The sequence below is a fragment of the Trichechus manatus genome, unplaced genomic scaffold (assembly GCF_000243295.1).
Source record: "Trichechus manatus latirostris isolate Lorelei unplaced genomic scaffold, TriManLat1.0 scaffold00011, whole genome shotgun sequence".
Classification (NCBI taxonomy): Eukaryota; Metazoa; Chordata; class Mammalia; order Sirenia; family Trichechidae; genus Trichechus; species Trichechus manatus.
In genome coordinates, this window is record NW_004443947.1 from 25,304,316 (window position 1) to 25,328,051 (window position 23,736).

At 40.2% G+C, this 23,736-nt stretch overlaps 1 protein-coding gene across 1 annotated transcript; it reads left to right on the plus strand.

The window, feature by feature from the left end:
• The first annotated feature begins 5,635 nt into the window (after window positions 1–5,635).
• MED7 (mediator complex subunit 7) lies at window positions 5,636–14,247 on the plus strand. Its single transcript, XM_004371267.2, has 2 exons — window positions 5,636–6,065; window positions 11,821–14,247. Exon 2 carries the CDS (start codon window positions 11,838–11,840, stop codon window positions 12,537–12,539), a length of 702 nt encoding a protein of 233 aa, XP_004371324.1. The 5' UTR covers window positions 5,636–6,065; window positions 11,821–11,837; the 3' UTR covers window positions 12,540–14,247.
• The last annotated feature ends 9,489 nt before the right edge of the window (window positions 14,248–23,736 follow it).

Below are 23,736 nucleotides of genomic sequence, written 5' to 3' on the forward strand. Positions count from 1 at the left end.
CAAGTTGGTTGATTGTAGCATTTAGATCTTCATGTCTTTACTGAGCTTCTTTCTGGATGTTCTGTCCTTCACCAAAAGTGGTGTGTTGAAGTCTCCTATTATTATTGTGGAGCTGTCTATCTCTCTTTTCAATGCTGTTAGAGTTCGTTTTATGTATTTTGGAGCCCTGTCATTGGGTGCGTAAATGTTTATTATAGCTATGTCCTCCTGGTGTATTGACCCTTTAATCATTTTACAGTGTCCTTCCTTATCCTTTGTGGTGGATTTTAAAGTCTGTTTTGTCAGAGATTAATATTGGCAATCCTGCTCTTTTTGAGTGTTGATTGCTTGATATATTTTTTCCATCCTTTGAGTTTTAGTTTGTGTCTTTAAGTCTAAGGTGTGTCTCTTGTAGGCAGCTTATAGATGGATTTTTTTTTTTTTATTAATCCATTCTGCCACTCTCTGTCCCTTCATTGATGCATTTAGTCCATTTACATTCAGCGTAATTACTGATAGGTGTGAGTTTAGCGCTGTCATTTTGATGTCTTTTTTTGTGTGTTGTTGACAGTTTCTTTGTTCCACTTAATTTTATGTGCTGAGCTGTTTTTCTTTATGTATTTTCTTTTCATCTTTTTCATTGTTGTTGATTTTGTATTTGCTGAGTCTTTATATTTTCTTGTTTTGATGTGTAGAATTGTTAGTTTCCTTCGTGGTTACCTTAATATTTACGCCTAAGCTTAAACCACTCTTTTATTTCTTTATACTGCCTTGACTTCCTCTCCATATGAAAAATCTATGTCTACATTTTTTAAGTCCCTTTGTTTTAATGTTGTCATCTGTTACATATTGACATCTCTGTTTCCCTATTGTCAGCGTTTTAGCTTTGATTTATTTTTGTGACTTCCCTATCTGGCTTGATATCTGGTTGTTCTCTCCTGTGTTCTAGTCTTGGGTTATCTGATGTTATTGATTTTCTAACTGGAGGGCTCCCTTTAGTATTTCTTGTAATTTTGGTTTGGTTTTTGCAAATTCCCTAAACTTCTGTTTATCTGGAAATGCCCTAATTTTGCCATCATATTTGAGAGACAGTTTTGCTGGATATATAATTCTTGGCTGGCAGTTTTTTTTCCTTCAAGGCTTTATATATGTTATCCCATCACCTTCTTGCCTGCATGGTTTCCGCTGAGTAGTCCAAGCTTAGTCTTATTGACTCTCCTTTGTAGATGACTTTTCATTTATCCCTAGCCACTCTTAAAATTCTCTTCATCTTTGGTTTTGGCAAGTTTGATTATGTCTTGGTGACCTTCTGGGATCTACCTTATGTGGGGTTTGATGAGCATCTTGGATAGGTATCTTCTCATCTTTCACGATATCAGGAAACTTTTCTGCCAACAAATCGTCAACAATTCTCTCTGTATTTTCTGTTATACTGCCCTGTTCTGGTACTCCAATCACTTGTAGGTTATTCCTCTTGATACAGTCCCACATAATTCTTAGGGTTTCTTCATTTTTTTTTAAATCCTTTTATCTGATTTTTCCTCAAATAAGTTGGTGTCAAGTGCTTTATCTTCAGTCACACTAATTCTGACTTCCATTGCCTCAATTCTGCTCCTATGACTTTCTATTGAGTTGTCTAATTCTTTTTATTGTTAATCTTCTGGATTTCTGATTGCTGTCTCTCTATGGATTCTTGTAGCCTGTTAAATTTGTCATTATGCTCTTCTCTAATCTTCTTAAGTTCCTCTATTGCTCGGTCTGCCTTTTGCATAATTTCCTTCCTGATATCTTGAAGAGTTCTGTATATTAATCTTTTGTATTCTGCCTCTGGTAATTCCAAGAAATTCTCTTCCTCTGCAAAATTTCTTGATTCCTTATTTTGGGAGCTTTCTGAAGCCATCATGGTCTGCCTGTTTATGTGATTTGATATTTACTGTTGTCTACGAGCCATCAATAAGTTATTGTTTTATGTTTGCTTACTGTGTCCGAGCTTCTTTTTGTTTTGATATGCCCAAATAGGCTGCTCATGTGAGCTAGTCCAATCACCGGCACCCCTGAAGCTCCAAGGTCCTGCCACTAGGTGGCCAGACCTGCCACTAAGTTATGTGAGCCCAGGAGTCCGCCCACTCCTCCTGTATGGATTCAGCTCAGGTGCCCAGGTAGTCTGCCACCAATTGTGTGGTGCAAGCTCTCATCTACAGTCCTAGACAGGCATGGGTGACTGGTGTAGGCACAGGCATCTGGCTGCAGCAGGGGGACATAAGCTGAGCAAGGCAGGGGGCCGATGGCCGCCCCCGATTGTCTGGGAGAAAAATGTGTCCCTGTTCCCTAGACCATGTAGGTGGGTGGGTTTTGCAGCTGGACCATGAGCACCCAGTGCTGTTGGCTGTAAGGATTAGGGGGCACCTCTTATTTTTGGGCCTCTGTTGCAGGTGGCTAGGTGGCATGGGTGGAGCCACCAGTCCTCAGGCCCCTGATGTGTGTAGGTGAAGACCTTGTTTAATGGGCAGAGCAGTGTCACATGTCATGAACCTGCTACTTCACAGCTGAAATGGTTAAAGTTAGACTTCAGGTATGTACCCTGTTGTACCGTGGTAATGAGGGCCTATGCTGTCGAAATGGGCCATGCAAGTCTATGCAGGGGAAATGCACTGAAAGTCTGTGGACCCCTTATGCCTGTGCCTAGGCAAAGGTGCTGTGCCTACCCTGAGTTCCTGGCTTAGGGGAGCTGGCAGATTAGTTTTCCTGTTTGTTCATTTGTTCCCTCTCCAAGGCCAGGAGAATGGCTCAGGGCATGTGATGGGTCTTATTTCTGGTCCAGAGGACTCAGCAATTGCTGAAGCCGTCCCAGACCCAGTGCAGAGCAGGGAGCGGGGAGGTAAATGGGAGAGAGGTTTTTTCCCAAAGGGGGGCATTTTTAATCCATGCGGTAGGCCAGACATAAGTACTTATCTTTTGCCGATTGAGGGCTGCTTCTCATTGTTTCCAGATGTCAGAGTAGACTCTCTGCTGCTGGGTCTCTCCCAATGTGGAAAACTAGGCTGTAATCTTTACAGGAGTACATTACCAAATCTTTTCTGCCATGGACCAGCGGGGTGGGTTCAAACCGCAGAACTTTTGGGCAGCAGCGCAGTACTTAACCACTGCCCCACCAGAGCTCCTTAGTAAATAGAGTAAGACAGTGCAGAAGTTAAAGTGAGGAGATCAGTTAGGAAGCTATTTCAGAAGTCTAGGTAAGAGACAAAGGTGGTGAGGCATATGATCATAGCAGTGGGGTGGAGAAGAGTAGCCATATTTGGGACTTTTATTTTTTAAAAAAACAGAACACAAAATGCTGGTAGTTTGGATATGGAGTATGGAAGAAAGGGATGAGTAAAGGATGACTTTTCAGGCTTGAGCCTTTGCAATTGACTGAAAAGTTGTTAGGTGGTAGGTGCTGTCAAGTCAGCTCCAACTCATAGCAAGCTTATGTATAATGGAATGAAATGTTGCCTGGCCCTGTGCCATCTTCACAATTGTTACTATGTTGGAGCCCACTGTTGCAGCCACTGTGTCAATCCATCTCATTGAGGGTCTTCCTCTTTTTTGTTGACCCTCTTAATTTATCAAGCATGATGTCCTTCTCCAGGGATTAGTCCTTCCTGATGAAGTGTCAAAAGTAAGTGAGACAAAGTCTCACCATCCTCACCTCTAAGGAGCATTCTGGCTGTACTTCCCTCCAGGACAGATTTATTCCTTCTTCTGCCAGTCCATGGTATATTCAGTATTCTTCACTAACACTATAATTCAAATACACCAATTCTTTGGTCTTCCTTTTTTACTTCCAGCTTTTGCACGCAAGATGACTAAAAATACCATGGCTTGGGTCAGGCAAACCTTAGTCCTCAAGGTGACATCTTTGCTTTTTAAGATTTTAAAGAGGTCTCTTTCAGCAGATTTGGCCAATGCAGTAGGTCGTTTGGTTTTTTGACTGCTGCTTCCCTGGGCGTTGATTGTGGATCCAAGTAAAATAAAATCTGTGACAACTTCAATATTTTCTCTATTTATTATGATTTTGCTTACTGGTCTAGTTGGGAGGATTTTTGTTTTATGTTGCGGTATAATCCATAATGAAGACTGTAGTCTTTGATCTTCATCAGTAAGTGTTTCAAGTCCTCTGTGCTTTCAGCAAGCAAGATTGTCATCTGCATATGGCAGGTTGTTAATGAGTCATCCTCCAATCCTGATGCTGCATTCCTCTTCATACAGTTCAGCTTCTCAGATTATTTGCTCAACATAGAGACTGAATAAGTATGGTGAAAAGATACAACCCTGACACGCACTTTTCCAACTTTAAACCAGGAAGTATGCCCTCATTGTGTTTGCACAACTGTCTCTTGATCTGTGTAGCGGTTAGGCATGAATACAATTAAGTGTTCTGAAATTCCCAATCTTCACGATGTTATCCATAATTTGTTATGATCAACACAGTCGAACGCCTTTGCATAGTCAACAAAGCACAGGTAAACATCTTTCTAGTATTCTCTACTTTCAGCCGAGATCCATCTGACATCAGCAATGGTATCCCTTATTTCACATCCTCTTCTGAATCTAGCTTGACTTTCTGGCAGTAGAGAGGTCTAATAATGTTGGATTGGGGGTTTAAAGTTCTGAGGAGAGGGTGTTGCCAAGGCCTGGATGATATCTGACTGAGAAGTGGCTGGAGAACTGAATTTTGGGATGATCCAAATGATCAAATGGGTCAAATGCTGCTGAGAAGTGGAGTAAAATGAGAACTGAGAATGACCATTGAAGCTCATTGGTATAGGTCAAGAATAATGTCAAGGGAAAGGAGAAATTCTATCTGGAGTATGTTCAAAAGTGAATGTGCTACTTCAAATAAACTGAGGTTAGGGAAAATTGAGATGGAGGAGGAACCTAGATTGAAAAGAAATTAAAAGACATAGTCAATTGCAAAAGGTGGACCTTATTTGGATTCTGAGACAATTGGAATTCGAATACTGGCCTCATATTTGATATTAAAGATTTATTGTTAATTTATTTTTAAATGAGATAATGGCACTGGTTACATTAAGGAAATGAATCTATATCTTTTGGAAATGCATGCTGAAATACTTACAGATGAAATGAAATTATGTTAGAGTGCTAGAGGTAGTTATTGAGGGTGGTGATGAGTACACAGAGGTTGATTACATTATTCTCTCTGCTTTTGTGTATATTTGAAATGATCCATAGTAAGTGCAAAAAAAAAAAGAAAAGGCAAAACTGCTGAGAACTTTTATCAGAACAGAAATCTTATTTTTCACAAAAACATCTTGATTTTCATGAAAGTTACCAATTTGTTCTGCTCCTGTTAAAATACATCTCTACTTGGAAGTGTTATTTGGTCTAAAGATCTTTTAAGACTCCCACAAATTTAGAAATTTGCACCACTTGTTATGAAAATAACCTCTAAAAGAAACCTTGGTAATCTGTTGCCTGGAAATATTAAATAGACACTTCTGAATTCCTAAATGAAAATAAAAGTGAATGGATGATGAAGAACGAAGATTCAGAAAATTATATTAACTCCCAAACATGTTAACAACTATAGCTTTATTTACAAGTTATAAATACCATATAGACTCCAATCTCATTTTTAACGTTATATATATTAATACGCATTTATTTATATTCTATATATTTATATATATTTTCGACGTAGGTTTAGAGTTGGTATAATTTTGAAAAATACGTTTTATCGAGATTTTCTAGTTTCTATATAAGCCATATGGATGCTTTGTTTGTCTTAAGCGTTTAAAAAAAAAAAGGAACTGAGCTATGAGCCTCTCTTTTTCCTGACAGAAAGTACACAGAGAAGCAAACTCACCTCCAAAACCAGCTACTGATAATGCGTGCTACTGGGAGGCCGCTCAGGCGCAATAGCGACCTAGTGTTCTGAGGCGGGACTAGAGGCTCGGAGTAAAGACAGTCTTTTCAGCCAATCAAAGGACAGCGTCGAAGAGCTTCTTCCTGGAGAAGGAGAGCGGAAATCTGATTTCGGTGGCGGTGACGAAGGTGGCTACTAGTGTAAACCTAGAGCTGAGGTGAGTGGGCGGCGACGGTCTGGGGCTCCGATCTGCGTGCCTTTCTCCTTCCGGACCCCACTGCTTTCTCAGGACTGGGTTGGGGATGTGGGGAGGCCTGGCGAGGCTCGCCCTCCGAGGGCGCACGCTCGCCTTCCTCTCCCCTTCCTTCGGAGAGCGCGGCCTCCCGACCCCGGGAGTGGACAGCCGGCCGCAAGGTGCTGTCTGCGCGGCTGGCTCGAGGCTTCCTCCGGGTGGGGAGACCGAGCCGTACTGAGGTTGAGAGCCTGGGTTCTATTTCCTGCGCCGCCGGTTTTTTAATTTGTGTTGCCGTGGGCGAGTCATTTCCTCTCTGGCCTTTTATAAAATGGAAAGAATCATCCCTGCCTATCTTGCTTCAGGGGGCGGCTGTGAAAATCATCTGGGCTAATGGGGGTCAGAGGGCGGTATATCTCAAGCTTAATCGTCAGACTCACCTGGAGAGGTTTTAAAAACGACTTTTCAGAGCCCCCCCCCCCCCATAGACCAGCTGAATCAAATTCCTGAGGGTGGGCCCCTGGAATACTTTTTTTTTTTTTTTTTTTAAGATCCCCCCCCCCCGCCCCGCCCCCGAACGGAACGAACACTAGAAGGTGAATGTTGAGTCTTAACACTGTAATGCGTGGCGCTGGTTTTACTAAAATGAGTAAAACACCATCATCACCCTCGAAAAGCTCAATCTAAGGGGAAATAGCGAAATAAACACAATTTCTGTAATATATCAAGTCTCTGTGGTACAGTTAGAAGCTTCTTAGTTTACTGATTAAGAGAGCTGGGGCTCTGGAACTAAAAGGACCTCGGATAAGAATAAGAATCCCCGCTGTGCCATTTACTAATGTTTGATTTGGGGCAAGTACTTTCCCACATTGATCCCTGGGATCCTCACCATAGTATTATTATGAAAATTAAATAAGAGAGGATATAAAACAATGGTACCTGTCATGTAGTTGGCCTTTGGAAAGTGGCAACTTAAATAGAGGAGCGCTCATGGTGCTGAGGAGTACAGTACCGAACTCCCAACCTAAAAAGGCTTGTGTGGGGTGAAAGCTGGGCTGTCTAAAATTTTATTTTGATTGATGGTAATTCCCTAGTTTGATCTTTATGCTGTGGTTATAAAAGAACACTCTTGTTTTTTGGGATACACACTGAAGTATTTATGGATAAAATATGAGTGGCCAATAAAGCAAATGAGGGTAATGTTAAAATTTGGGAAATCAGGGTGAAGAATATGAGTTCTGAATTTGTTAAAATAAAAAGTTTTAAAAAGTTGATTTAACTGTTTGCAACTAATATAAGTGTGTTGTAAATAATTGAAACAATACTTAAGTATTTATAAATGCCCCCCTCCCCCCAACACACACATACTCTCCCCTTTTTCCCAAATGGCTGTATAGTATTATATAGACATCATATTTTATCCAGTCCTCAGATTGATGAAGGCATGGGTTATTTCCACTTTTTTCTACTCTTCAAACAGTGCTGCGTTAAACATCCTTGTACACGTTTTTGTATACTTGTACCAGTATTTTTATAGGATAAATTTCTAGGCATGGAATTGTTGGTTTAAAGAATATCAGCATGTAAAATTTTGATATTGCTATATTAAACTCCAGATATATATTAGGTTCTTTTCCCATCAGTTGTGCCTGAGAATTATTGGCTTACCACCTATGGGAGTCATGCAGTGGTAGTGATGATGGCAGCTTCTATGAAAGGTAATGGGAGGGTGTGCTCTTCACCTGAGAAGGCTTACCTGCTGGGCCAGAATAGCTAAGGGATTGCTTCTAAAGTTGGGGTGACCACTCTGAAGAAACTGAGTGTGATCCCTGCTGGAGCCTGCTACATAGGAAGTGTTCTGACATTTGCTGAATGATGAAATATTTGAAATCTTGATATTAGATGAAAAATAGCATTTTAAATTTTGTTCTGAAAAAGTATTAGTCTGAACATTTTCCCACCTTTGTTTGGCATTTGCATTTTTCTCCTTGTCATCCTTTGCCTATTATTATTATTTTGTAGCATTGTTTTTAAAAACTCATTCAGTGGCTCTTTGGATGATCAGGCATTTCCTAGGCACTGTTTGAGGTGCTGGAGACAGAGTTGCGAACAAGACAGGCAAAATTCCTGATACCATGGTGCTTTCTTTCTAGTGGGAATAGAGTCTGAAAATAAGTTTAAAAACATCAAAATGAAATTTCTAATATTTACTGTGTCATGTATTGCAAACATTTTTCTCCGAGTTACTGTCTTTTAAAATTGGCTTATGATATATTTTCCTGTGTAGAATTTTTTGTTCTGTTTTTTTGGTAAGTAAGTAGTTATCACTTACCTATTTTCCTTGATAGACTGTAAGCAGCACTAGGATGGAGACAGTTTCTCTTCATTATTCTTGAAAGATGGTATAGTGTAGTATTTAAGAGTTTAGGCTCTGGATCCTTGCTCTACTACTACTTCTATGACATTAGGCAAGTAGCTTAACTTTTCTGAGCCAGTTGTCTCTTCCCTAAAATGGGGGCAATAAGAGTACCTATTGCAGATTTCTCACAACCCTGAGAAAAGTACTTAGAACAGTGTCTGGCATATAGTGTACCCTTAAATATTAGCTGTCATAATCATCATGCCTTACACTCATTTCATACGTTAGAAAAATATTTGAAGGAATGAGTATTCATTAAGGATGTTTGAGCCCACTCTTTCAAATTCCCATTGGTTGGAGACTTCTTGAAATGGATGGAGCTGCTCAACAAATACTTATAAAGGTCCTATGTGCAAGACTGTAGATGCAGTGAGAACTATGATAATCACAATCTTTCCCCTCAGAGTTTATAGTCTGATGGGAGAGAAAAACAGGATAGTGGTACAGAGAATAAAAGAAGCATCTACTTTTGATCACGCTACTTTCTGAAGAGATGATAGTTTAAACTAATGTGTGAAGCCAGCCCCATGCCAGGAGCAGGCAGAAAAACATTCCAGTCAGAAAGAACAGCATGTGGAAAGGCCAAAGGCAGAAGAGCTTGATATAGTTAAAGAAATGTGGAAGAATACTAGACTGAAGACAATATTGCTGGTTTACTACAATAATAGACAAGATTATACTGGTTACTACACAGAAGAACAGTAGTGGAAGCAAAAATATTCCTGGAGAAGCTGTTGTATTCCAGGCAAGAAAGAATGATGGCTTGGCCAGAATTGATGAATTTGAGATACGGGAAATATACAGTCAGCAGGACTTGGTGACAGGTGTGACAGTGATGGGGAGTTGGTTGATAAAAATGGAGGATTAAGATAATGTTGAGGTTTCTGGTTGGAAACATTGGGTGGATAATGGAAAAGTTTTACTGAGATAGGGAAAGTTTAAAAACTAGGGGAGGGACAGGTCTGAAGTTGTTTGTATGATGGATGGAATCACAGATTTTTTTTTTCTTTTTTTTTTTTTTTGATGTCCTATAAGACATCCAGATGGTGCTCAGAGAGGCAGTCTGGACTGGAGATAGAAACTAGGGAATCAAAAACATACGGATCAGGGTTTTTCCACCTTGACACTTGTCATTTTAGGCCAGATAATGCTTTTTTTATGGGAGGCCGGCCTGTGTGTAACAGTATCCTCAGCCTCTACCCATTAGGTGCCACTAACAGTCCCCTTCCCAAATGTCTTCAGACCTTACCAAATGTCCTTTGGGGGGCAAAATTGTCCTCGGTTGAGGACCACTGATAATAGATGGCATTAAAAGCAATGGAATTGATCTAGATCACCCAAGGTGGAATAGAACAAGGTTGTTACAGAACAGAGTCTAAAACTAGTGGCCTGCAGACCCCAAAGATTATGTGTATATGTATACATATATATATACACACGTATATATACGCGTGTATATATAGGCTCCACAGAATTTCACATAAAAATCTAGATTTCTCCCCTCTCCCAGAAAATCAGGAAACTGAGGGACAGTGAACCTTTATTCCCACATGAATCTTATTATCTGGAGGCTTTGAGATCTGGCACACATATGCTTTGTTCACCATAATCCCTGCCCCCCAAGTGCTTCACTCTTTGTTTCCTGCCTTTTCCCTTTGGTATTTGAGTTTGTGCTTCTCTAATTTAGAGAGGAACAGGCCCAGGATAGAGCTCTGAGGCATACTAACATTAAAGTTTTGGCAGACAAGGAGAGGCAGCAAAGGAGACTGAGAGGGAGTGGCCAGTGAGGGAGGAGAAAAACATGAGTGTAGGGTCACAGAAGCTGAGGGAAGAGGAAAGTGTTGAGAAGGAAGAAGCAGCAACAGTTATGCTGCTAAAGAGATTAAAGTGAACACAGAAAGTTATCCATTGGAGTTGGCCATGTAGTGATTGTTGATGAGCAGTTTTAGTGGAGTGGCAGGGGCTTAAAGCCAGATTGGAGAATTACAAAAATGAGTATGCAGAAGAGTAGGAAAGCAGTCAATTGTGGGTTGGTACAGTAGTCATAATGAAGGAGCCCTGGTGGCGCAGTGGTTAAGAGCTTGGCTGCTGACTGAAAGGTTGGTAGTTTGAACTCATCAGCCGCTCCTTGGGAGAAAGATATGGCAATCTGCTTCTGTAAAGATTTACAGCCTTGGAAACTGTATGGGGCCATTCTACTCTATCTTTTAGGGTCGCTCTGAGTCGGAATTGAGTTGATGGCAGTGGGGTTTTTCTCCCCCTTCAGTTGGCACAAATAGTTTGTGCTTGACTACTACTGACTTAAAAAGTGGGTGGTTCAAACCCACCCAGTGGCAGTGCAGAAGAAAGGCCTGGCAATCTGCTTCTGTAAAGATTTCAGCCAAGAAAACCCTGTGGAGCATATGGGGTTGCCGTGAGTCAGAATCAACTCAATGGCAATGGGTTTTTTTAATAGTCGGATTAAGAATGTTGCCCCCTTGACTCTTAGCATCATTCTCTGCACTACTTTGGCTTGGTATAAACTCAGCTGCCTCACAGCTGCCCTCAGTACCTCACAAATTCTAAGTATAAAAATGCCTTTGGTATGCTACTTGCCCCTTCTGTTGTTAGAGCATGTTGTTATATCTTAAAACCGATAAAAATCAGTTTGAAAGAGCAGTTGGAATCTTCTCATTTTATGATATACCTAGGTTTAAAATGGAATAAGTAGAGTTTATGTGGCCAGGGAAGATACATTTGGATTTGAAATTTCTATAGTAGATGTAGAAAAGTTACTGCGTTAATAACAAATTGTAGAGTACATTGTGGGAAAAAGGGTATAAATTAAATTATCACTTCATCCAGGAAACTCAGATGATACCAGGTGTCTAAATGTGAATAATGTTAATTTTGTCATAGTGTTTATTAAAGTTATACTTAAGTGTTTGCTTTTGAAAATCAACCAGTAATATAAAATAAAAGTGATTGGGCTGTGAGGTGGGGACATAGCATGTGTAGTTTGGCCGTGTAGAGAAATGGGGCTTAACTGGTGAGGGATGTAGAATCAAGATTTTTTTTTAATAGATGGAAAGATCCTATAGCATATTTTCCATGCTGATGAAAGTATGTAGTAGAGAAAAAAGATACTTAGATGATTGAGGATATAATGCCTAACTGGAAAAGGCTGGCAGCCTTTCCCTGTTATAAATGTATTAGTTTTAGAAACTACAAGATTCTTCTTGCCTTGGGCCCCATCCTGCCAGAGGAAAATATTCTGTCTGTAGTCACTAATTGTGACATTGTTTTGTAGTTCTGCTCTAAATCTTTGATCAATTTCCGTAGGTTCCTGATCTTCCACAATGGGTGAACCACAGCAAGTCAGTGCACTTCCACCACCTCCTATGCAGTACATTAAGGAATATACAGATGAAAATATTCAGGAAGGCCTCGCTCCCAAGCCTCCACCTCCAATAAAAGATAGTTATATGATGTTTGGCAACCAGTTCCAATGTGATGATCTTATCATTCGCCCTTTGGAAAGTCAGGGCATTGAACGGCTTCATCCTATGCAGTTTGATCATAAGAAAGAACTGAGAAAACTCAATATGTCTATCCTTATTAATTTCTTAGACCTCTTAGATATCTTGATAAGGAGCCCTGGGAGTATAAAACGAGAAGAGAAGCTAGAAGATTTGAAGCTGCTTTTTGTCCACGTGCATCATCTTATAAATGAATACCGACCCCACCAAGCAAGAGAGACTTTGAGGGTCATGATGGAGGTACAGAAACGTCAACGTCTTGAAACAGCTGAGAGGTTTCAGAAGCACCTGGAACGAGTCATTGAGATGATTCAAAATTGCTTGGCTTCTTTGCCTGATGATTTGCCACATTCAGAAGCAGGAATGAGAGTAAAAACTGAACCAATGGATGCTGGTGATGGCAACAGTTATACTGGACAGAATGAACAACAGAGAGAAAATTCTGGTCATAGGAGAGACCAGATTATAGAGAAGGATGCCGCCTTGTGTGTCCTAATTGATGAAATGAATGAAAGACCCTGAAGGATGGTTTTTTTCCTTTTCTTTTGTCCTTTCAGTAAATAGCATTATATATTGTTTTTCTTTTGTCCTTTCAGTAAATAGTATTATATATTAGTTTATTTTCTCATGGACAGTCTGAAAAGAGGTATAACTAAAAGCCATGTAAGTGACTTTTATCTTGACTCCAGCTTTGTCAATTATGAAATGTTACAGGCAGTAATTTCAGTTAATAGCAAGTATAGACAAATTGAGTACCCCTGCATTAAGAGTCATCACCTTAAACAGCAAAATGTTTGCTGCTATTGTGTGGGACGTTCCTGTTTTTGGAGTTGCAGTAGAACTTTGAAGATATCCTCAGTAATAGCAAGCTTTCATTCTGGAAAAGTAGATTTGTAATTTGCTTTAAGTATGATAAAGGGTTTCAAGCTTTGTAAATGTGAAATTATGAAATCTTTAGACTTATTTCACTTAAAAATTTGCTTAACATCTCTAAAAGGTAGTGTAACATGTTAAAAGAGAGGATGCCGTAGAGTTGATGTAACAGCAACTTTATTTTTCCTCATGACTGCTACAAACCCACTGTCCCAGCGTTTTCTCCCCATTCTGGATGGAATATTGGGTGGGTTTCATAACTGTTTTTTTTTCTCCCAGTCACCAGTCCTTTGGTTACTTTTAGTTGCAGACAATTTTAGTAAATTAAAATGTTTATGTAATTAACTACACATTTCCTTTAAAGCTAAGTTCAGACTTGCTTAAGGCTGAAGGCCGTAATGGGGAAGGGGCTTGGTGGCAGAGACTGCTAGATGTCCATTAGAGGTTCTTGCTTCCTTGAGAGAACATTGCTGAGATATGGCTGTACAGCCAGGGACTACATTTCTGCAACCCTCTTGCATCTATGTCAGGCCATGTGAATAAGTTCTGGATAATGGAATATGGTTATAGGAATCCCAGCCTGCCCCATAAAAATTTCTTGGATGATTCTCCATTCTCTTCTCTCATCTGCTGGCTGGGTGGCCACACCTAGGATAACTTTGGAAGCCCTTGAAGATGGCAAAGGTTCAGTCAATTTAGGTCTTTGCATGACTATGAGGCCCTCCCTTCGTTAATCACCACCCCTCTCCTCCCAGCTGGTTAGACTTTATGTGAGCAAGAAGTAAACTTGTTTTGAGCACCGAGATTTTATTTCTGCACTTTCTTCTCCCCTAACCGTTTTCTGCCAAGGTCTTGTTGGCAAGTCTGCCTTACATCTGAGAAACTCTGCCTGCCATTCTCTTAATGTAGGCCAGTGGTTCCCAAAGCCTTGGACCAGCAGCATTAGCATCACTTGGGGACTTGTTAGAAATGCATATTATCAGGCCCTACTCGAGACCTACTGAATCAGAAACTGGAGATGGGACCCAGCACGCTGTGTTTTAACAGGCCCTCCAGGTAATTCTCATGCACACTAAAGAAGCACCTATGTAGGTAATGCCTTTTCCCAGATGCTTGCTTTTGATTCTTGCCTCAGCCCCTGGTTCCCAGCATAGCACCCTTCAGAGATTTGCTCTATTAAGGTCTCGTTAGTCCTAGTGCTAGCAAAGTCCAGTTTAAAATAGCTACAGACCAATTCTGTGTGTCAAACATTCATGCATCTTTTGCCTTCACAAATTGTGGGAGTACAGGCTGTTCGCAAGTAGACACCCCTTTATCAGAAAGGCAGCTGTTTGGCCAGTCTCCTGTCTTTTTTTTCCCACCCCCCCCACCCCATATGTCTTAATAGGCCTTTGGACTCCAGAGACTCCAGGGGATACAGTCCAGCTCTCTCGAGCTTAAATCTAAGGATGAGCACCCCTCATTGGGGAGCAAGACAGAAATTGCACAACAGTGCAGCAACTCACAAATCTTTGACCTCAACGCTTTTATAATCTTGGTGATGGTGTTGGGCTAAAAGGTCCAAAACCAGTTTTTGACTACTTTTCAAATCTTTAAGTGTGAATTGCTGTATTTAAGAAACTAAGGAAATCATATAACATTGTCACAAGAGTCAGAACAGTCATTTGTGTATTAATTTGTGTGGGATGAGGTTGGGAATGGAGGATTGAAGGATTAAAATCCCATGGAGATCTTACATTTAGACCTCTGGAAGATCTGATTTTGCAGGTCTTTGTGTGGGACCTTACATAAACTCTTAAAGGGTTCTGATGTGACTCCCTGTGATTTTCCGTGATTACAGTTTAATGAACAAGCAGTAGTAGTCTGATAATTTGTTGCAAGTTTAAAATCTTATCTCTCTAAAAGTCTTTCAGTCTACTGAGGATTAAAATATATATCTGCACTCTTGGTTATAATGAATATTCTTGAAAGATTGATTCCTCAAAGTAAAATATCTGGAAGAATCACCTGGGTAGCTCTTGAAATTACCAATCCCTAGACTACAGAGATTGCAAATTCATTGTTCTGAAGTGGTGCCCTGACATTCGTTTTAAGAAATCTACAGATGATTCTGTGCAGTGGGTTAAAAAGAATTGCGTTAGTTGGTGCTCTAGTAGGTACAGGAAGCCTACTTGAACTAGTTTAAGCAAAAAGATTTTGTTGAAAGGATACTGTGGTATGTTGTATGACTGAAGGACAAATTGAACAGCCAAACCTTGGGGAAGACAGGGAGGGTCTCCAGGGCAACAGGGACTCAAACTCCATGCAGACCTTCTGAGTCTCCTACCTGGCTTCTGTCTGTGAGCTTTATTCTCTTTACATACTAGCTTCTTTAATGGTGCAGGGTGGGCAACATGACTGCTAACTGCTGTCCTGTGCTAAGCTTTTGTACTGCTACCACTGTCTGGGAGCTGCCTCTGAAATACAAATTAAAAAAAAAGGTGGAAGGCTAACTAGTCAACCTTACTTTGGGAGGAAGTAGGGATTGCATGCTTGGATCCTGTAAGAATTCGACAGTCCCCACTATGTCCATGTATAGATGGAGCAGTCAACCTCTTAGAGGAAAGAAGGAGTGCTGAGCTGACAATACTATGAATATCCAGTACAAATTAAGCACGCGTAAACTTAAATAGCAAAAGTAAACAGGTTGTACTACTTCATATTCCCTTCATCTGTATGAGAGTTCCCCCCCACCCCTTGCGTTCCTTTATTTACTCATTGTATTCATTTCATATTTATTGTGGTCATCTTTATGCCTGATACTGGTTTAGGTGCTGAGCATTGGGGTAGGGCAGTGCAGAAAAGATAATAAACAAGGAAAGGAATTGATTTCTGAAGGTGGTAAGTTTGTGCCTTAACTACCCGGCCATTATAGGAACTCAGAAGAATATTGCCAGTTCGTATTTCCTACTCAAAATACCTTATCCACATTATCTTTTCTTTTTTTTCAAGGTATGTTTACATGTTCATATTTACTTAAGGACTTTGCAAGGCCTCCTCAACTATTTTGCTGTGCTGTGTTTCCAAGAAAATACCTGTGCTGAGCTCTGTTCTCACAAGGAACAGTAAATACGAATGTTTCATGAGGAAATAAAAAGTTGGCATGATTTGGATGCAGAGAGGCTAGATGGCTGCAGCATAGTGCGGGAGGATAATCACTCAGTGAAGCCAGTGAAATAGAGGAGGGCAGATGTACAGAATTTAGAAGGCCAAGGGGAAGACTAATTTTGATCTTAAATCTGATGGGAAATAGACAGCAAACACATAGATAGCACTTTATGGGCACTGTTCTAATCACTTTACATATATATAGTCATTTTATCCTTACAACATCAGTATTTATTTATTTTATTGAGTTTTTGGTGAGAGTTTATACAGCAAGTTAGGTTCCCATTTGACAATTACTGCAAGTTGTTCACTGACAGTTACATTTATCACAATGTGTCAATGTTCTCTTTGTGTTCTGTTTTTTCCATTTCCAGCACTCTAGTTCCCCTGCCCCCTTACCTTCTCTTTGCTTTTGAGTAATTGTTGACCTTTTCTCATACTGATGGTTTTTAAGTAGAGCACTGATCTTACAGGTAATATCCTTTATTTTCTGTGCTACTCTGCCATTTTGCTAAAGGGTGATCTCGGGTAGGCTCGGTCCTAGGTTTAAAGAGTGTCTCAGCGCGATATTCTCATGGGCTCTTCTGTTCTCTATTGTTCCAGTTAGTCTGCCTTTTTTTTTTTTTTTTTTTAAATAAGAATTTGAGTTCTACTCCTTGTTTTTCTCTCATTCTATCTGGGACCATCTATTGTGACCCCAGGCAGTAGTGGTAGCCAGGCACCATCTAGTTCTTCTGGTCTCGGTAGATGACATTGTGGCTTGGGTAGACTTGTTTCTTTGAGTTTTTGGTTACCTTCTCACTGTTTTGCTCCTGTTGAGTAGAGACCCATAGTTGTGCCTTAGGTGGCTGCTCGCAAGTTTTTAAGACCCCCAGACGCTACTCACTTCGCTAGGATGCAGATCATTATTTTCGTTTTTTATATTATGCCAATTGACTGAGCTATCCCATGAGACTGTGGTCCTAAGCTTTCAAACCCAGGAAACCAACGTTGGAAGGTGTTTGGTTATGTCTGACGAGTATCCATATTTGTATCTTAAATGAATATATGTGCCTGCATCCTCGTTTGTATTTACATTGCCAATAGGTTGCTGTGAGTCGGAATCAACTCGACGGTAACAGGTTTATAGGTACTTCAAAGGAGTCCTGGTGGTGCAGGGGTTAAGAACGTGGCTGCTAACCAAAAGGTCAGCAGTTTGAATCCACCAGCCACTCCTTTGAAATCCTATGGGGCAGTTCTACTCTGTCCCGTAGGGTCACTATGAGTCAGAATCACCTCGACAGCAATGGGTTTGATATTTTTGATGTATAGATACTTCAAAGGAGCCCTGGTGGCACTGCGGTTAAAGTGCTTGGCTGCTAACTGAAAGGTCAGTGGTTTGAACCCACCAGCCACTTCACAGGAGAAAGATGTGGCAGTCTGCTTCTGTAAAGATTCACGGCCTTGGAAACCCTATGGGGCAGTTCTCTTCTGTCCTACAGGGTCACTATGAGTCGGAATCAACTTGATGGCAGTGGTTTTGGTTTTCGGTTTATAGATACTTCTATCTGTTCTCACCTATGTACACACCTGTACCTACCCACATACCAGTATGACTATACCCATCCATATGTGCTCACTCATTTTCACTTTTGTTGTGCTGTGCTCACTACATCCACATTCAGTACCACTTTTCCCATCACCAAAATAATAAATAAAAAGTCTCTATGATCTCAAGCATACTTTCCCCTTCCCCCTCTTCTCCTTGGTAACCACCAATGAACATTCGTCTCTCTATATATATCTATTCTTGTCCTCTTATAAAAGGGGGATCGTACAATATTTGTTTTTATATGCTTGACTTATTTCACTTTGCATTATACCCTCCTGGCCCATCACTGTTATAATATGCTTAACTGACTCATTGTTCTTTATGGTCGTATAGTATTTTACTGTATGTATGTACCACAATCTGCTTATCCGTTCATCCATTGATGGACACTTTGGTGGTTTCCATGTATTTGCTGTTGTGAATAAAGCAGCAATGAACATAGGTGAGCATATGTCTGTTGGTGTCATTATTTTTAGGTCTCTAGGATATATACCTAGGAGTGGGATTGCTGGATCATAGGGTGCTTCTATTTCTAGATTTTTGAGAAAGTGCCATGCTGTTTTCTGTAGTGGTTGTACCATTTTACAGTCCCACCAGCAATGAATGAGGGTTCCAATCTCCCCACATCCTTGCCAACATTTGTTATCTTTTTTTAAATGGGTGCCATTTTAAATGGGGTAAGATGGTGTCTCATTGTAGTTTTGATTTGCATCTCTCTAATGGCTAATGGGAGTCCTGGTGGCGCAGTAGTTAAGAGCTCCATTGCTAACTAAAAGATTGGCAATTTTAATCCACCGGCCGCTCCTTGGAGACCCTATGGGACAGTTCTACTCTGTCCTATAGGGTCACTATGAGTCGGAGTCACCTAACAGCAATGGGTTTGATGTTTTTGGCTTATAGATACTTCAAATGAGCCCTGGTGGCACTGTGGTTAAAGTGCTTGGCTGCTAACTGAAAGGTCAGTGGTTCAAACCCACCAGCAGCTCCTTGGGAGAAAGATGTGGCAGTCTGCTTCTGTAAAGATTTACAGCCTTGGAAACCCTATGGGACAGTTCTACTCTGTTCTATAGGGTCACTATGAGTTGGATTCGACTCAATGGCAGTGGGTTTTAATAGCTAATAATCAGCAACATCTTTTTGTATGTTGGCTGCTTAGATGTCCTCTTTGGTGAAGGTTCTGTTCATGCCCTTTGCTCATTTTGTGATTGGATTATTTGTCTTTTTGTTGAGTTTTTGCCATTTTCTATAGATTTTAGAGATTAGACCCTTATTGGATAAGTTGTTTCTGGAGTTTTTTCCTAGTCTGTAGCTTATCTGTTTAGTCTTCTAATAAGTCTTTTGATGAGCGTAAGTTTTTAATTTTTATGAGGTCTCATTTATTTGTGTTCTATTCATGCATTTGCTGTTATGTTTATTCTATTTTTGCATAAGATTGGGTCCCATAGTTTTCTCCCATGAATTTTATGGTTTTAGATTTAACATTTAGGTCATTGATCCATTTTGAATTAGTTTTTGTGTATGGTGTTAGGTATGGGCCCTGTTGCGTTTTTTTGCAGGTGGATATCCAGTTTTGCCAGCATCTTTTATTAAAGAGATGTTTCTGCCCCAGTGAATGGACTTGACCCCTTGTCAAAAATCAGTTGTCCATAGATGGCTGAGTTGTGAATTCTCAATTCTATTCCACTGGTCTATGTGTCTGTCATAGAACCAATATCACGCTGTTTTGATTATAGTGGCTGTATAGTATGTTTTAGTATGGAGAGTGTGAGGCCCCTGCTTTGTTCTTTTTCTTCAATATTGCTTTGGCTATTCTGGGTTTCTTTCCTTTCCATATGAAGTTGGTCACTATTTTTTCCATTTCAGTAAAGAATTTTTTGGGATTTGTATCAGCATTGCATCTGTAGATCGCTTTAGATAGTGTTAAGATTTTCACTGTATTAAGTTTTCCAATCCGTGAACATGGGATATCTTCCCATTTTGTAGGTCTCCTTTATTCTCTTGTAGTAGTGTTTTATAATTTTCATTGTATAAGTCTTTTATGTCTCTGGTTAGATTAAGTCCTAGGTACTTTATTGATTGGGGGGGGGGGTGTATTTTAAATGGTATTGTTTTCTTGATTTCTTTTTTGGAGTAGTCTTTGTTGGTGTAGAGGATCCCAACTGATTTTTGTATGTTGCTCTTGTACCCTGCAACGTTGCTAAATTCTTCTATTAGTTCCAGCAGTTTTCTTGTGGAATCTTTAGGGTCTTCTGTGTATAGGATCATGTCATTTCTAAACAGAGATTGTTTTACTTCTTCCTTTCTGATTTGGATAACATTTATTTTTCTTTCTTGTCTTATTGCTCTGGCTAGGACTTCCAGTACAATGTTGAATAAGAGTGGTGATAATGGGCATCCTTGTCTCATTCCTGTTCTCAAAGGGAAGGCTGTCAGCCTTTCTCCATTGATTATAATGCTGGCTGTTGGTTTTGCATTTATGCCCTTAATTATGTTGAGAAATTCCCCTTCTATCCCTATTTTGCTTAGAGTTTTTATCAGGAAAGATGTTGATTTTTATCAAATGTCTTTTCTGCATCAATTAATATGATCATATGTTTCTTTTCCTTTGTTTTATTTATGTGGTGGATTACATGGATTGATTTTCTAATGTTGGACCACCCTTGTAGTCCTGGTATGAATCCCACTTGATCATGGTGTATGATTTTTTTTTTTTTTTAATGTGTTGCTGAAGTTTGTTGGCTAGAATTTTGTTGAAAAATTTTTACATCTATGTTCGTAGGGGATATTGTCTGTAATTTTCTTTTTTGGTGATGCCTCTGCCTGTTTAGGCATCACGGTTATGCTGCCTTCATAGAAAGAGTTCAGTAGTGTTCCATCCTCTTCTATGTTTTTGAAGAGTTTGAGCAGGATTGGTGTCAACTCTTTTCTGAATGTTTGGTAGAATTGTCCAGTGTAGCCCTCTGGTCCTGGGCTTTTTGTTGTTGTTGTTGGCAGCTTTTTGATGACATCTTCAATCTCTTCTTTTGTAATGGGTCTGTTTAAATTTTCTACCTTTTTTGTGTTAATTCCGGTAGGTAGTGTGTTTCTAGGAATTTGTTAATTTCATCTAGGTTTTCTAATTCGTTGGAGTATCAGTATTTATTTTTATGCTGATATTATAGATGACGAAGCAGAGATTGGGAGAGGTTATTTAATTTACCCAAGGTCACCTAGTTGTGTGGCAGAACCAGCATTGAAACTAGGCATACCTCCATATGTTACTGCCTTGCTACTACATCATATGAGTAATAAATTGTATAGACAGTAAGTAGTGAAACCAAGGGTGGAATCTAATGTTTTGACTCTAAAGTTGATGCTTTTAGATACTACACGATGCCGGCCTGAGGGGGAAGAGATTTAGGAACAGAAATTTTGAGCTCCTCCCCCCTTTTTTCCCTAACGTGTTTAGGCACTTACCTCTTAGCTTAAACTCCTGCAGGTATCTTAACGAGATGCTGTGCTTATAGTGCTAATCTTCCTAAAAATCCCTCTTAGTAGGTATTATTCACATTTTATGGATGATGAAAATAAGGATCAGAATTTGTGATTTGCCCAGGTGGTGTATCCAAATTAGAATCTAGAATCTATCAGAAGTCAGCAAACTTTTTCTATAGAGAGCCAGTTAGTAAACTAAAAGCACTGAGGACCATATGGTAGTCTCTGTCTCAACTACTCAATACTATGGCAAGAAAGCAGACTGTAAAATCAGTAGTGTGGAGGAGGCATCTGACCTCTAACTTCACAAGGGGAGAGGAGAATCAAGATCAACCACCCAAGGCTGATTCCTATGAGGTGGAGGTCAAACATGCCTCCACCCTCCAACCTTTTTATCCGTTCTGATACCAGCTGTCCCTCCTACAGTCCTCTGTTCTTCTCTGCTGGGTTTGGTATTTTGTTGCAATGGCCACACAGAACTCACAGACCATACTCACAGTTATGGGGTTTATTAGAGAAGTAACAGGTTACGATTCAGGATCAGGAATGACTCAGGATACAGTTCTTCAATCAGGACAGCCTCTTCTCAGCCATGCCTGCAGGCAGACCTCTGTCTGGCCCTTGGCCTCTCGGCTCCTCAGCCCAGCCTCTTCTCTGCTCAGGCAAGTGTTAAACAACACTCTTCAGCTCTACCAGTAAGTGCCCAGAGGCACCCCACTCCACCAGTCAGCCTCAGCCCGAAGGCACTCAGCTCTCACTCCGTGGGTTGGCACACCCGCTATAACTGCCTTGCTCCATGGGCTGGGAAGTCCACTGCACTGTCTCATGTCGGTCTCCTGGTTCCCACTGTTTCTTGCTGTCTTGCACCATCTCTGGTGTTATAGCTCTCTCTCTGTCTCCTGGGTCTAGGAGGTTCTCAGCTCAGGGACCCTGGGTCTAGATGTGCTCCGCTGTCATATCTTCTTGATTGTAGTGGGGTCCCTCTTGTCCACCTCTGGGATGGCTCGTTTTAAGTCTGGAGGGATGGCAAAACTGACCAATCCTTTAGTTAGGGTTCTATACACCTTATTTGCATGGTCTCATCCTCACAAGTGTGCCAGGTACCTTACTGACATTATTAGCAAGGAATCCAATCCCCTTGGTGGGCCACAAGCACCATATTTGCATAGTCCCACCCAGTCATTTGGTGGGAGTTACAAGACCATGGCGAGAAAGGCCATGTAAAAGAGATCCATTGCACCACACAGCCATAGACAATATGTAAACAAATGAGTGTGGCTATGTCCAATAAAATTTTATATATGGACACAAATTTGAATTTCATTTTCACATGTTATGAAATATTATTTGTCTTTTGATATTTTTTCCAACTATTGAAACATGTAAAATCATTCCTATCTTGCAGATTATGCAAAAACAGGCAGCTGACTGAATTTGGCTGGTGGGCTATAGTTTGCCTAGGTAGTTGAATTCTAAACCCTAGAGTGTTTTCACAAAACCACAGAAATAAAAATTATGGAACCAAGGCATATCATAACCACACTTGCCAAAACCAAAGACAAAGATTCCTGAGAGCAGTTCGTGAAAAACAAAAAGTCATATACGGAGGAGAAACAATAAGACTAAGCTCGGATTATTCGGTAGAAACCATGCAGGCAAGGAGGCAGTGGGATGACATATATAAAACCTTGAAAGAAAAAAAATTGTCAGCCAAGAATAATATATCCTGCAAAACTCTCGTTCATATATGATGGTGAAATTAGTTCATTTCCAGATAAACAAAAATTAAGGGACTATGTAAAAACCAAACCAAACCAAACTTACGAGACTTATTAAAGGAAGTCCTTAGATCTGAGAACAAACAATGTCAGACCACAGGCTGAATATAGGACACAGGATTGTACTAGCCAGATACCAACCTAGGAAATGAACTCATAAGGACTGCAAAACCAAAAGAATTACAAAAGGGAACCAGAGTGGTTAATCTGTAAATGACAACAGCATCAGAACAACAAAAGAGGGAATAAACAGTGTAGATATAGAACCTTCTAATGGAGAGGAAGTCAAACGATACCAAGTAATAGACTGGTTCAAATCTAGGAACATAAGGGTAAATTTCACGGTAACCACAAAGAAAGTTAACAAACCTACTCATCAAAATAAGAAAACATAAAGTCTCAGTAAAAACAAAACCTACAAAAACAAAAGATGAAAAAAAAAAAAAGTCCACAAACAAAAGGAATTCAGCACAGGAGAGTAAGAGGAACAAACCTGGAGGACATTATGCTGAGTGAAATAAGTCAATCACAAAAGGACAAATTGTAGGAGACCTCTACTGCATAACTCATGTAAAAGTTTACACACAAAAAGAAACAATCTTTGTTGGTTACGAGGGATGGGAGGAGTGGGGGGAGAGGAACTAAACAGATAAGTGGTAACTTTGGTGAAGGGTAAGACAGTACACATTACTGGGGAAGCCAGCACAACTTGTGTAAGGAAAGGTCATGGAAGCTCCATAGACACTTCCAAACTCCCTGAGGGACTGACTTGCTGGGCGGAGGGCTATAGGGACCATGGTGTCGGGGAACATCTAGGTCAATTGGCATAACACAGTTTATAAAGACAATGTTCTAC